Raw genomic sequence first — 13,647 nt, 5'->3', positions numbered from 1 at the left:
GCTATGGTTTCACTTATTTGTGGAGCATAACAAATAGCATGGAGGACAAGGGGAGATGGAGAGGAGAAGGGAGTTGAGGGAAATTGGAAGGGGAGGGAAACGATGAGAGACTATGGACTCTGAAAAACAATCTGAGGGTTTTGAAGGGGCTGGGGGGGGTGGATAGGAGGTTGGGGGAGTCAGGTGGTGGGTATTAGAGAGGGCATGGATTGCCTGGAGCACTGGGTGTGGTGCATAAACAATGAATTCTGTTACACTGAAAAGAAAGAAAGAAAAAAAAAAAGGAAAGAAAGTGAGGCAAACAGATCAAAACAAAAAGACTGAGAAGGACAATTAAAAAATAAATAAATAAATAAATAAATTGGGCAGAGAATCTAAACAGACAATTTCCCAAACACACAGGAGGACAACAGGCACATGAAAAGCTCACCATCACTCATCACCAGGAAAATGCAAATCCAAACCACAATGAGCTATCACCTCACACCTGTCAGAGTGGCTGTTATCAAAAATAACATGTTGGCAAGGACGTGGAGAAAAAGAGAACCCTCATGCATTGTTAGTGGGAATGTAAATTAGGGCAGACATTGGAAAAGAGTATGAGGATTCCTCAAAAAACCACCAAAAGAATGACCATATGGCCCAGCAATTCCACTTATGGGTATGTATCAGAAGAAAATGAACACACTAGTTTGAAAAGATATATGCAGCCCTACGTTCCTTGCAGCATATTTGCAATAGTCAAGATCAGGAGACAACCTAAGCGTCCATCTATACGTGACGGAACAAAGAAGATATGGTGCACGTGCGCGCACACACGCACACACACACACACACACACACACACACACAATGAAATATTACTCAGGCATATTAAAGAATGAAATCTAACTATTTGTGGCATTAATGGACCTCGAGGAGACTTTGCTAAGTGAAATGAGGCAGACAGAGAAAGGTAAATATCAATGACTTTATGGATAAGTAAAATCTAAAATACACAACAAACTAATGAAACCAAACCCCGTCTCCCAGATACGGAGAACAGACTGGTGGGTGCCAGAGGAGAAGGAAGCTGGGGGAGGGGACAAAACGGGTAAAGGGAATCAAGAGGAGCAAACATTCAGTTATGAAATCAATCAGCCAAGGGGATGTGATGCACAGCACAGGAAATAAAGTCAGCATTACTGTGTTACCTTTGTATGTGGACAGATGGTAACTAGACTTACGGTGGTGATCAATTTGTAATGTATACAAATGTTGAATTATTATGTTGTACCCTTGGAACTAAAAGGATCTTGTATATTAATTATATTAATACACAACTTTAAAAATGGCAAAAAGAGCACACACTGCTTTTAGAGATTTGCTGTTCATCATTTCACTCCTGCCAGTCTCAGAAGATCCTATACTGAAAGCAAAATGCCCCGTGGCACGTAAGAATGCGTACACGCACAATCACTAAGTACTACGGCCGTATCTATGGCAGCAGAATTAACAAGTGAGGTCTTTATTCACCAGTGTGTTAACTTCCAAAGAAGGTAAAAAATAGCTTAAGATTGTGTTTTGATTACACACTTGGTTATAAGACTAAGCCTGACAGAGTCCTATCGTGGCAAGACTAGAGACGAAGAGTCTACTGAGTATAATGAACCCTTTCTGGGCCGCAGCCCGCCAGCAGTGAAGCCTGTCTGAGGAGAGGATATGCGCGGCACATAATGCGACAGTAAGGGTCTGGCTCTGTGCTTCCATCCTATGAAACAGCCTCCACATCCCCATCAAGTTTCACGGCTGTGCAGGAATTACCAGTTTACAAGAAGTGAGTCTTATGACATGATGAAAAACTTTGTTCTTCTGAAAAAATAAGTAACATTAAGAAAGACAATTGCTAAAGCCAGAGACAAATCTAGCTCCAAAATATTTCATAAATGCTTTTAGTTTCTATTCAACACTATTGCAAGTTTAAGGCAATCAGTTACAATTTTCTTTCAAAGTTAATACTGAATGGTAGAAATAATGGAATTTACAAAGATTTCAGGATTTCCTTATTAATGTTAAAGAGGTCTCCTCTCCAAACAACTACAACTGGTTAATAAGGTCATCAGGAATCCTCTCGATTAGGATTAGGAATCCTCTGGATAAATTTTATTTATTTAACCCCTGAAAATATTGCTGCTATTGTACATTGTACTTGCTCTTGTTTTCTTAATATTTTACATTTTTTAAAGAATCCCCGAACTCTAGGGGGGTATACCGCAGCAAATCGCTTACCCAAATTGACTGGTCTGTGCTTACAGACTTCACTGATAACTGCTTGGAGATTTGCAGCTATCTGGTCACTTGGCATATCCAGCTGAAAGAAAAGGATACACAACATTAATAATGTGAAAATGAGATGATAATACAACTTTTGGTAACTGTATCAGTAATTATTTTCATCTGTTAAGCGACCTACTGAAAAGAAAAAACTTCCATCTCTCTTCCTTTAGAATGCTACACTCACAGGTGGTTACATGTCAAGACTTAATTACCCGATGAAACATATCACAGTCAAGTCTTTTCAAGCTGCTCTACTTGAGATTCCTGATTTCCAAGTATTTTCCCCAAAGTACAACCTGAGGCAGAATATACCATCCCCTTATCTTTACCTACACCCAAGGATTCAGGAATATTTCCTCTTGAAGTTTTTTGCTGATATACTTTCTTTTCTTTTTTCTTTAAGATTTTATTTATTTGAGGGAGAGAGAAAGAGCATGAACAGGGAATGTTGGGGGAGAGGGACAAGCAGGCTCCGCACGGAGAACAGAGCCCCGTGTGGGGCCCGGAGGTCATGACCTGACCTGAGTGGAAGTCAGACGCTCAGCCCACTGAGCCCCTCAGGCACCCCTGTTGTTGATTTACTTTTGAAGGAGACTATGAAAATGTCCAGAAATTCATGCTCTCAGGAGTACAAAATAAAACCACTTAACCACACACATTCACACAACACACCCCTGCTACAGGGGCATTTCCAGGACGCTATGCTAACGCTCTATGAAATAACAAATATCCTGCTCTTCAATGAAAACAGTAGTAAGTAAATATACAGTGAACAAGCCCTATACGTAAAATTCTAAAAGCTAGCTCACAACTATGGAAAAGCCCTTATGTGTACCATGTTACTCTTCTAAAATAGTTAAAATCAGCTACATTCCATCCCAATGTTTAAAGGATTTTATACTTTGCTAAATGAATCGTGGTAATAGTTGGAAATTCAAGCAAGATTTCTATTCTCCAGTGATTCTGAGATCCCTTATGAGAAACGTGCTGCGTCAGCATGGAGAGAAATCTTCATGAAAAAAATTACTCTCATTATCACCAGACAACATTTATTTGACACTCACTTGGACAAGATATAATACCAAACCCTAAATGAGAAGGTCTGGACATTATTGGAGAATTTTCACTTAAGCCAATATGTAAGTGGGAATTCTGAGAGGGGGGAAAAAAAATCAAGCAATGCTTATTAATTCACCTTCTTAAGTCCACAGAACTTACAGGCTTTAATCAAGTAGTTCACTAGCAGAAAAGGCACCTTACATATGCTATGTTAAAAAACAAAACAAAATGAAACAAAAACTCAGGGTTGTGTCTCCCTTCGTTCCTCTCTCAACTGTCCACCTTAATCAAATGGTCCTATTATCAACCGAAGCCGGTACCACAGCTCTGTTAAGTTCCTTCACCCTTTGTTAAAGACCTAAAGCTACCTTAAATTTGGGAAAGTAATAGATACAAGAAAGAGCAGATGCCTGATACATGCTTTTACTATTTACTATTAAATTATGCTCTACACTGTTATACTATAAAATATTAAATAATATACTAAACTCAACTATACTTTTGTGGACTTATACTGCCTACAGTTAGTTAAGATGCTGAACACATGCAACATATGCTTGAGAAATACAAAACAAATAATTCCTCTACGACTTTCATTATTAGGATGACTTCAAGGACTTCACTAAGTTTTAAAATACGTAAAAAAATTTTTTTTAAAGATTTTATTTATTTGACAGACAGAGATCACAAGTAGGCAGAAAGGCAGGCAGAGAGAGAGGAGGAAGCAGGCTCCCCTCTGAGCAGAGAGCCCGATGCGGGGCTCGATCCCAGGACCCTGAGATCATGACCTGAGCCGAAGGCAGAGGCTTTAACCCACTGAGCCACCCAGGCTCCCCTGTAAAAATGTTTTTAAACATAGTTTACATTTTTGTCCAAATTCCAGAACCACTAATCTTTAGTACTGTGTCTTCTGTTCAATTTTAAAATATTTATAACCATACTTCATTTTAACTTAAGATACTATACAAAATTATGAAAAATCTATATATTTCATGGTTTATACAGTAATTATGATTATTTAATTAACTGTTGATGCTAATTATGGTAAAAAAGTATGCATGCACTTTTTTTTAAAAGATTTTCTTTCTTATTTATTTGACAGACAGAGATCACAAGTAGGCAGAGAGACAGGCAGAGAGAGAGGGGGAAGCAAGCTCTCTGATGAGCAGAGAGCCCAATGTGGGGCTCAATCCCAGGACCCTGAGACCATGACCTGAGCCGAAAGAAGAGGCTGAGCCACGCAGGCACCCCAAATTTTCTCAAACCTTGCATAGAAAATGTATTTGGGCTGACAATAACTCAGGAAACCAACATTTGCAAGCTTCTCTACCTACATCTCAGTTACTCGGCACTTCCACGGTGCGCTCATGCAATGATATTTTGTAGCCTTACGGAGGTAAGGATGGGCCATTTTGAGAGGATATTATTCTCAGTATCAGAGCATAAGACTTGGTATACTAGGAAAGAAAGAAAAAAAAAACTAAACAAAACTGGGCCTGGTGGAGCCTGAGCTACAGCCAGCACTGTATTTGCACATGTGCATACATGTGCCTTTGAACCCAACAGTTACAATACTATTTATGTTTAGCTAAAGTGACTGCCCACCCCAAGACAAGGTAGTTACTCCTCATTCTGTAGCAGCAACGGTTTCAAGAAAAGACTACCTTACTGAATCCTACCTTCTGCGTAACATCCCTTATAACGTCAGAAATAATTTCCTAAATGAATACTTACCATTTACATCAACGTGGATGGAACCGGAAGGTATTATACTAAGTGAAATAAGTCAATCAGAGAAAAACAAAATATAGTTTCACTCATACATAGAACATAAAAAATAGAGCAGAGGATCATAGGGGAAGGGAGGGAAAACAATGGGAAAAAAATCAGAGAGGCAGAAAACCATGAGAGACTCTTGACTGCAGGAAACAAACTGAGGGCTGCTGGAGAACAAACTGAGGGCTGCTGGAGGGGAGGTGGAAGGGGAGGCTGGGGCATTGGGTGATGGACATTGGGGAGGGTATATGTTGTGATAAGCACTGAGTGTTATATGCAACTGATGAATTATTGAAGACCACATCTGAAACTAATGATGTACTATATGCTGGCTAAATTAAATTAAATTAAAAAAAAAAAAAAAAGAAAGAAAGAAATCCCTAAGCTGATGAGATGGAAGACTTACCAAGGATGTTTGGGTGGAGGCTCAGTGGATCCAGGTGAGCTCTATGTCTCTCTTTGCTGTAACTCTCAGATTTTCCTCTTTCCATGCAATTCCTAACCTTTGTCTTCAGTTTTTACAATGATGAGGAAACTAAAAATTAGCGGTTCCTGACCATTTTTTCAGCCCTTTGAGATGCAGATGAGTGCAAAGAAAATTGCAGCCATGCATGTCTAACGCAATGATTCCTTTTCCCCAAGATTTTATTTAAATTCCAGTTAGTTAACATACAGTGTAATACCAGTTTCAGGTGTAGAACTCAGTGATTCGTTATTTACATACAATAGCCAGGGCTCATCTCAGCAAGTGCCCTCCTTAATACCCATCACTCATTTAACCCATTCCCCTACCCACCTCTACGCAACCCTTAATTTGTTCTCTATAGTTAAGAGTCTGCAGGGGCATCTGGGTGGCAGTTTGCTAAGCATCTAACTCTTGGTTTCACCTCATGTCGTGATGCTGGTGTTGTGGAGACTACACCCCGAGTTGGGCTCCAAGCTCAGTGTAGAGTCTACTTGAGATTTTCTCTCCTCCTCTCTTTACTCCTCCCACTTGTGTCTCTCTCCAAAATGAGTAAATCTTTTTTTTTTTTTTTTAAGAGTCTGTTTCTGGTTTGCCTCTTTTTTTACTATGTTCACCTGTTTGTTTCTTAAATTCCACATGAGTGAAATCATACAGTATTTGTCTTTGACTTAACATAATACTGTTCTCTAGCTCCACCTTGCAAATGGCAAGATTCCATTCTTTTTTTATGGCTGAGTAATATTCCATTGTATACATTTACCATATTTCCTTTATTCATTCATCAGCGAATGAACATTTGGCCCCTCTCCGTAATTTGGCTATTGTTGATAATGCTGCTATAAACATTGGGATGCATGTATCTCTTTAAATCAGTATTTCTGTTATCCTTTAGGTAAATACCTTGTTCTGCAATGCTGGATGGCAGGGTAGCTCTATTTCTAACTTTCTGAGGAACCTCTACACTGTTTTCCAGAGTAGCTGCACCAACTTGCATTCCCCCCAACAGTGAGAAGAGGGTTCCCCTTTCTCCACTTCCTCACCAACATCTATTGTTTCCTGTGTTAATTTTAGCCATTCTGACAAGCGTGAGGTAATACTATGGTTTTGATTTGTACTTCCCTGATGATGAGGGTGCTGGGTATCTTTACATATGCACGTTGGCCATGTGGATGTCTTCTTTGGAAAAATGTCTATTCATGTCTTCTGCCCATTTTTTAAAAAAGATTTTTATTTATTTATTCATCAGAGAGATATCGAGAGCACAGGCAGGCAGAGGGAGAGGGAGAAGCAGGCTCCCTGTGGAGCAAGGAGCCCGATGTGGGACTCGATCCCAGGACGCTGGGATCATGACCTGAGCCGAAGGCAGCTGCTCAACCAACTGAGCCACCCGGGCATCCCATCTGCCCATTTTTTTAACTGGAGTATTTGTTTTTTGGGTATTGAGTTTTGTAAGTACTTTATACATTTTGGATATTAAGCATTATCAGGTATGTCACTTGCAAATATCTTCTCCCATTCTGAAGGCTGCATTTAGTTTTGCTGCTCCCTCACTGTGCAGAAGCTTTTTATCTTGACAAAGGCTCAACAGTTTATGTTTGCTTCTGTTTCCCTCGCCTCAGGAGACATTAGATCCCTGGCCATGTCTTTTTCTTGTTCTTTCTTTTGAGACGAATTCCTCTGTCTTGGCATCTTGTCTAAGTTTTTGTCTTCTGGGTGTTAGGAAAGCCTGTTATGTTTCCTGAACCTGAGAGTAATGGCTTTATGAAGAAGAGGTAATTTACTATTCAGGGCCTGGCTCTTCAGGAAGTGTCTCTGCTGTGTGCTGCGTGCACCCTGCTGCTGTGTTATTGCTGCTCTGTCCCTCAGGTCGGTCCTCTGCAGAACTTCTCCCTGCCTATAGTGGGAAGTGTTTGGACCTTGATCAGAGTATGGCAAGTTTCAAAGAAGTATGCTCTGGTCAACTTTCTAAAAGAGACCTAATATGATTTCCACTAGAACTGAAGCTTTGCAGCACTCTATAGTCAGCAGACATGGTACATGTGGGGGTTTGTGCTGGTCTTCTGGGGGGAAGGGCCCACTGTGCTGGTCTTGCCCTAGGAAAGTAGCTCCAGCAGAGTCTGGTGGGGGGAGGGAGGGGCACAGGTAAGGCAGCCAGTGCCGGTGCTGTGTTGTTTACCGAAGTTGGTCTGTGCCAAGAGGAAGGGGAGGGAAGTAGTACCAGCCTGGCTTTGTCCCTCGAGAGAGGAGTCTGTGCTTGCTACTCTCAGGGAAGCATTTCTGGAGGAGTGAATAATTGCCCCTCATGGGTCACAGGCATTTTTCGTCACTGATTTCACAGTGCCTGTCTCTGGATCGTTTGCCTGCCTGGAGCAGCACAGCACATCTTGAGCTCTAATCTAATAAGGCCTGATGACTTTTAAAATTCCAAACTTCAAAGACTGGTGTGACAGGGACCTGCACCGGTCTTCTGGGAAAGGGTCTCACTGTGCTGGGACAGATGCAGGTTTGTCCAGAAGGACAGTGGCACCAGACTGCAGGGCACAGGATTTGGGGCAGGCAGGCTAAACCGGGTGTACCAGTTAGCTGCTCTCGGCAGGGGTCCCTGCAGCTCTGCAGAGGGGCAGGGTGTAGGGAAGTGGCACTCAGCAGTTCTTCTGTCCATGAAGCAGCAATGCCCCCCCTCTCAAAGAAGCTCCCCCAGAAGTGCGAAGTCTCTTCCCACAGCCCTTAGGCAATTCTCACATAGCCTAATTCTCAGATAGTGATTCTCAGAGAGTCAGCACCAGAGCTGTTTGCCTGCTACAGCTCCCGAAGTGGGACAGTGTCCTCAGGTCTCTATCATAACCCAGCAGGGGAACCTCTGGAACTCCAGTCTTGAAGCCCCGCTGGTTGTAAAACCCCACAAAATTCAGCCCCTCTCCTTGTCCCCAGCCAACAGCTTTGGGAAGGTGTTCTGCTTGTGCTTGTGCCTCCGCGCTGCTAGCCCTTCTCTGCAACCAGGGCTCCGTTCCCTCCCCAGCACCGCAATCTGTGTCTCCCTCAAACCATATCTCAGCACTTTCTACGTTCCCAGAAGTGACCTCTCCTCTCCCTCTAGCTATGCGGTTTGTTCTATCAGTCCTCATGCTGATTTCTGGAGTATTCAGAATGATACGATGGTTATTGAGCTGTATTTGAGAGACAAGGCAGGCCTAGGGTCCTCCTACTACATCACCATTCTAGCTCCCCCCCACCCCCCGGCCAAGGCAATGATTCTTAAACATTTTTTGGGTTATCAAAACTCACTCCAGAAAACTGCAGAAGGCACACAAAAGAATTAGCCTATGCTTTCAGGGTCTTCAATGGATTCTCTGTTTAAAGAAAGGGCAAGAGAAGAGAAAGGCTTCTGAGGAAAGTGTGCCATTTAAAATGGATCCCTAGTCGTACTTTGAGAACTGCTAGACAAAGGTAAGTCAAAATATTTTGGACTAAGGACTACAGTGTAGGAAAAGGATTTGACTTAATTTTTTACCTTTTACAGGGGACTAAAACTAAAAAACAAATGACAACAAGTGAAGTATGTACACATGATTTTTTAACAATCACAAGATCCTCCTAAAGTGGCCAGCTGCCGTCTCCGTAAATGCTCTGACAGCCCATCGATGCATGAGCATCTCTGACTGGAAACCGGAGAGAGGATGCTCCTGTGGCAAGCACCTGTTAGAACATCGTCTCCAAAATCTCTTCCAAATGCAATGTCCTTTTTGTCCTTTATTTTTTAAAAGATTTTATTTATTAATCTGACAGAGAAAGAGACAGCAAGAGAGGGAACACAAGCAGGGGGAGTAGGAGAGGGAGAAGCAGGCTTCCCGCTGAGTGGGGGGCCCAATGTGGGTCTTGATCCCAGGACCCCAGGATCATGATCTCAGGCAAAGGCAGACACCCAATGACTGAGCCACCCAGGTGCCCCACAAATGCAACATTCTAAGAGTAAATAAAGGATGGTATGGCATACAGTTTCTGTAGATGGGCCAATAGTCTTAATCACCACGACTCCTCTAACAGTCACAACCAAGAAAAGGAAGATAATCTGTGGTTTCCTATACAAAATTAAGGAAAGTAATAATAAGAATAATTGATTGAGTGGCTCTATTTATTGAGTAAATACTCTGCACCAAGCTCTATTCTAAGCATTATGTAAATATTCTCATTCATTTCTCCCAAGAATCCTCTGAGATAGGAACTACCACAATGGAGACTCGGAAAACTCTGTAACTTATCCAAGTGCACACACCCCTGGTAAGCAGCAGCTTAGCAGCTGTCTGCATCAGCTCTAAAGGCAGAGAAATTTGCACCTGAAGCCCACTTACACTACTTATTAGCTTGTGACCCTGGACACAGTTTTTAAGTATTGGTAACCCGTATTTATGAAAAACGAAGTATCAGTTGCCAGGAAAACACAAATGAATTTGTTACAAACACGGGGCAGAAAAAGAGGAACCCAAGTAAAACGCTTCATGGAAAAGAAGATGCATTTAAGTCGGAAAATTATGAATCTTCCTCTCTGCCAAGTGAATCCTTTACTGCCTTCCAAGTTTTTAGCTGGTATCACCATACAATTCAGCAACCCCCTCTTGGTTCCCGCTATATCCATCATCACGCTGGGAACTACTAACAAAAGATGAACAAGATACAAACCTTGCGTTCAAGGAATTTACAATCTGGTAGCTAAAATACAACATCATAACTGACATGAACAACAGAGCACAAAGGCACAGAGGTAGAAGTGACTGACTTTGACAGAGAAGGCTACCCAAAGAAGGGGACACACGAGTCGTAACGATTTGCTGAGTCTTAAAGGATGAAGAGTTCTGCAGGACAATGGTGATCTTCTAGGAGGAAGGAGCAGCAGGAGGCGATGTCATAACAGGGCAGAACAGGTGACCATCAGGTGGCTCGCTGTATCTAGCCCCAGCATTGCCAACTCAAATGCTCACAGTGGCCAGAGGAGGTAATGTGTAGGAATGGGGAGCGCTAGGTCTGAGTACATATACCCACCACACCTGTGTGACACGGGCGGGGCAGAGCTGGACGGTACCACTCCGTACAGAGGAGGCAGGAAGCTACTCGGCACTAACGGACTGTTGCACTGAGGGCTGTGGGGCCAGTATTAACAGAACTCTTGACATGTCAAGAACTAGAAATCTGAATTTCTTTGTGATATCATCTAGTTTGTAAATGCTCACTCAAGAAAACAAAACAAAGCCATTACCTGGGCCCAGTAAGTACGGGGAACCAAATTCAGCCTGTAAGCTGCCAACCTTCAGCCTGCATCACTGAAAATAACAAGAAATACTGAATTTGAACTCGACATAGTGATTGGAGACTACAGAAAGATTTGAATGTAAAACTGAAGATTTTATTTAGAACTGCAAGCAGTGAAAAACTAATGTTTCTTGGTGGACAATTGGTGTATCTGATCTAGGTTTTAGAAAGAATTTTACAGGGGAAGTAAGAGTTTTCTTTTTGTCACCCTTGACTTCTCTTTGGATGTGGAGAAAGCACAAGGCAAAAAGGAGAACCCCACAAAGTCGAGGGCAGACTCTCTGGCTGGCCCATCCTAACCGGTATCAGAAGAAGCCAGAGAGAAACACAGGCTTCCGGTGAACCGAAGTTGCAAAGGACCTCCGCGAGCGGGACCAAATGAAAAGAACCTACGAAAGAAGACAAAGTTTCTTGCTCAGAAGAGAAGGCACAAGACAATGGAAAAGTAAGGCTTTGGAAGAAAATCCCAATTCCTCCATTACCTTCTAAACTGGCATCACCCAACGTGCTTCACATCCTGTGGGCCTGGTGCCAACCCCTAAAGCTGAGCACCAAAGGCCAGAAACTAGACGGATTTAAGGGAAATCTGCAAATACGCTTATGCCGACCAAGGGAAGAACGTTCCTATCACCACAGAGGAGACCAAGATTCTCAGTCGCAAATATCAAAGATGGATCTGGGGGAAACGTCTCTGGAAAGTTCTGGGAAAAGAGTATCGTCTAATGGAACCTACCCCTCCTGAAGTACTGTACCCCCGAGGGTGGGTCTGACGCTCCCCGGGAGGGAGCGGCTCCTGTACTCGTGACAACTTGGGCCCCAGACGCCGTGTGCCTCTGGGTCCCCCTGCAGCCAGGCGGGAAGACGGAGACAGCGGAACGGCCACCCGAGGCCCACGGTGTCGGGGGGCGGGTGGTCCATGGGCGAAGTCGGCCTGCAGGCACAGACGGTTGGGTTCACCTGCAATTTCATGCAGAAGAAGTCCGGGTGCCTGAAAAACGGGGGAGGGTATGCCCTGCTCTAGCTCCCAGCCTGCAATTTCCCACCCCTGCACCTGGAGGGCGATATGCTGTGCCCCAATGTGATCGGAGGAATAACGCATTCATGAAAAGCCTCCAAGGAACTCACAGTACCAGGAAAAGGGGTACAGCTGCGATTGCCGTCGACGGTAGGGAGGGGCCTGCGCTCGGCTGCACGCGCCGCCGCTGCGATTGCCGTCGACGGTAGGGAGGGGCCTGCGCTCGGCTGCACCTGCCGCAGACAGAGCGACGGCCGCTGCTCCCACCCTCCACCGTCCTGCTTCCGGGGCGCACGGGCCGGAGCTGCAGAGGTCACCCTCCGCCCCACCGCGGCCTGCGGCACTGCGGGCTGGGATGCGGGGACTCCTACGCTGCACACCGGGAAAGCGTCTCAAAGTTACTAAGATGAAAAAGTCATTCATACTCGGAAACGTCGAGCCGTCTGACATAGAAGTGACCGTACAGTTCTTGTCACGTGGAGCCCGAGCATCCCTGGCCGGGGGCGGCGTCGGGAGAACAGGTGTGCGTCTGCGGGCATTCTCTTCTCCCAGACTCACCTGCCCCCGAGGCCGCGCCCTTCTCGGGCTCATGACTTGAACTGTTGAGTATTTTAAACCAAAGGGAAAGCTATTCTTCTTTCCCAATCCCCAAAACAGACTCTTAACTACGCAAAACATTTTTTGATGTTGTCTTAATAACCTGAGACCTCTACGGTGTGTCTCTGAGATAAAAGCACAGAACATTTTGCGCGCATTATTTCCCCATGTAACTACTCTGTATGTTTCTACCACTGAAAAATATTTAAGGGAACTTCTGAGTCATAAATCCATAATGTACTGGATCTCAAATGTGTTCATAAAATCACCTATTGTATCTAGGACGCCACATGCACTGTGGGCAAATTATTAATATTCGTGACTTGGGATTAAGCCAAAAATCATGATTTCTTTGGCATGATTTTTTTTAAACCACTCTAATGAGACAGGATTGAAATACTTAAAAACTGTACATTTAATGCATATAATTTGATAAATTTGAGTCATTTAAAAATTTTATGTCCTTCCTGAATTTATAGTCCTGTGGTTCTTAGAAAAGATGGTTGTTTTCATTTGTGTTTTTATTGCAGTTTTCAACATTGTTTTATTGTTGTGGATTTTTGAATTATGAGATTTCCCCCCTCCAAAATGTATTAGAAGGAGTAGTGGAGTTGTAAAGTTCGTAACCATCAGGATATGGGCAGATTTGGGCAAGAATCCTCAATAAATGTTAAAAACTAGAGGAATGTCTGTTGAGCAAGATATTTCCACGATCTTGCAATGTCTCTATACCGTTTACTCATTAATGGTCAGAATTTTTCAGTGTAAATAAATAATATATACATTTTATTCTTAAAACAACAACAAAAAAGAATTCTACAGGAAGGGTGTAAAACAGGAGTTAGCAAACTTCCTCTATAAATGGTCAGACAGAAAATATTTTGAGCTGTGCAGGCCAAACAGTCTACATTGCAACTACTCAGTTCTGCCCTTTTAGCAAGGAAGAAGCCATACACAATACATGAATGAATGACTTGCAACTGTGTTCCAGTGAAACTTGCTTAAAGAAACAGGTGAAGAGCCAGAAAGAGCTCACAGGCCGGCTTACAGACCTCTGGTGTGAAGACAGACTGAAGGATGTCTGAGGAAATGAATGGACTAAAGCAGCTATTAA

At 43.2% G+C, this 13,647-nt stretch overlaps 1 protein-coding gene across 4 annotated transcripts in view; it reads right to left on the bottom strand.

Annotated features, from left to right (window-relative positions):
* MRPL1 (mitochondrial ribosomal protein L1) overlaps nt 1-13,647 on the bottom strand; it is a 115,141-nt gene that overhangs the window by 13,471 nt on the left and 88,023 nt on the right. For 3 of the 4 annotated variants that reach the window (XM_059385609.1, XM_059385617.1, XM_059385626.1), the window contains exon 8: nt 2,269-2,350. In XM_059385609.1, coding sequence (XP_059241592.1) covers nt 2,269-2,350 — 82 coding nt within the window. Of the gene's footprint in view, nt 1-2,268; nt 2,351-11,053; nt 11,311-13,647 lie in introns of those variants that run through there. The other variant, XM_059385636.1, reaches the window with a different exon arrangement.

This window comes from Mustela nigripes, chromosome 1 (genome assembly GCF_022355385.1).
Source record: "Mustela nigripes isolate SB6536 chromosome 1, MUSNIG.SB6536, whole genome shotgun sequence".
Taxonomy (NCBI): domain Eukaryota; kingdom Metazoa; phylum Chordata; class Mammalia; order Carnivora; family Mustelidae; genus Mustela; species Mustela nigripes.
Note: the sequence above shows the minus strand (reverse complement) of the source record. Positions and strands in the feature narration are given on the sequence as shown.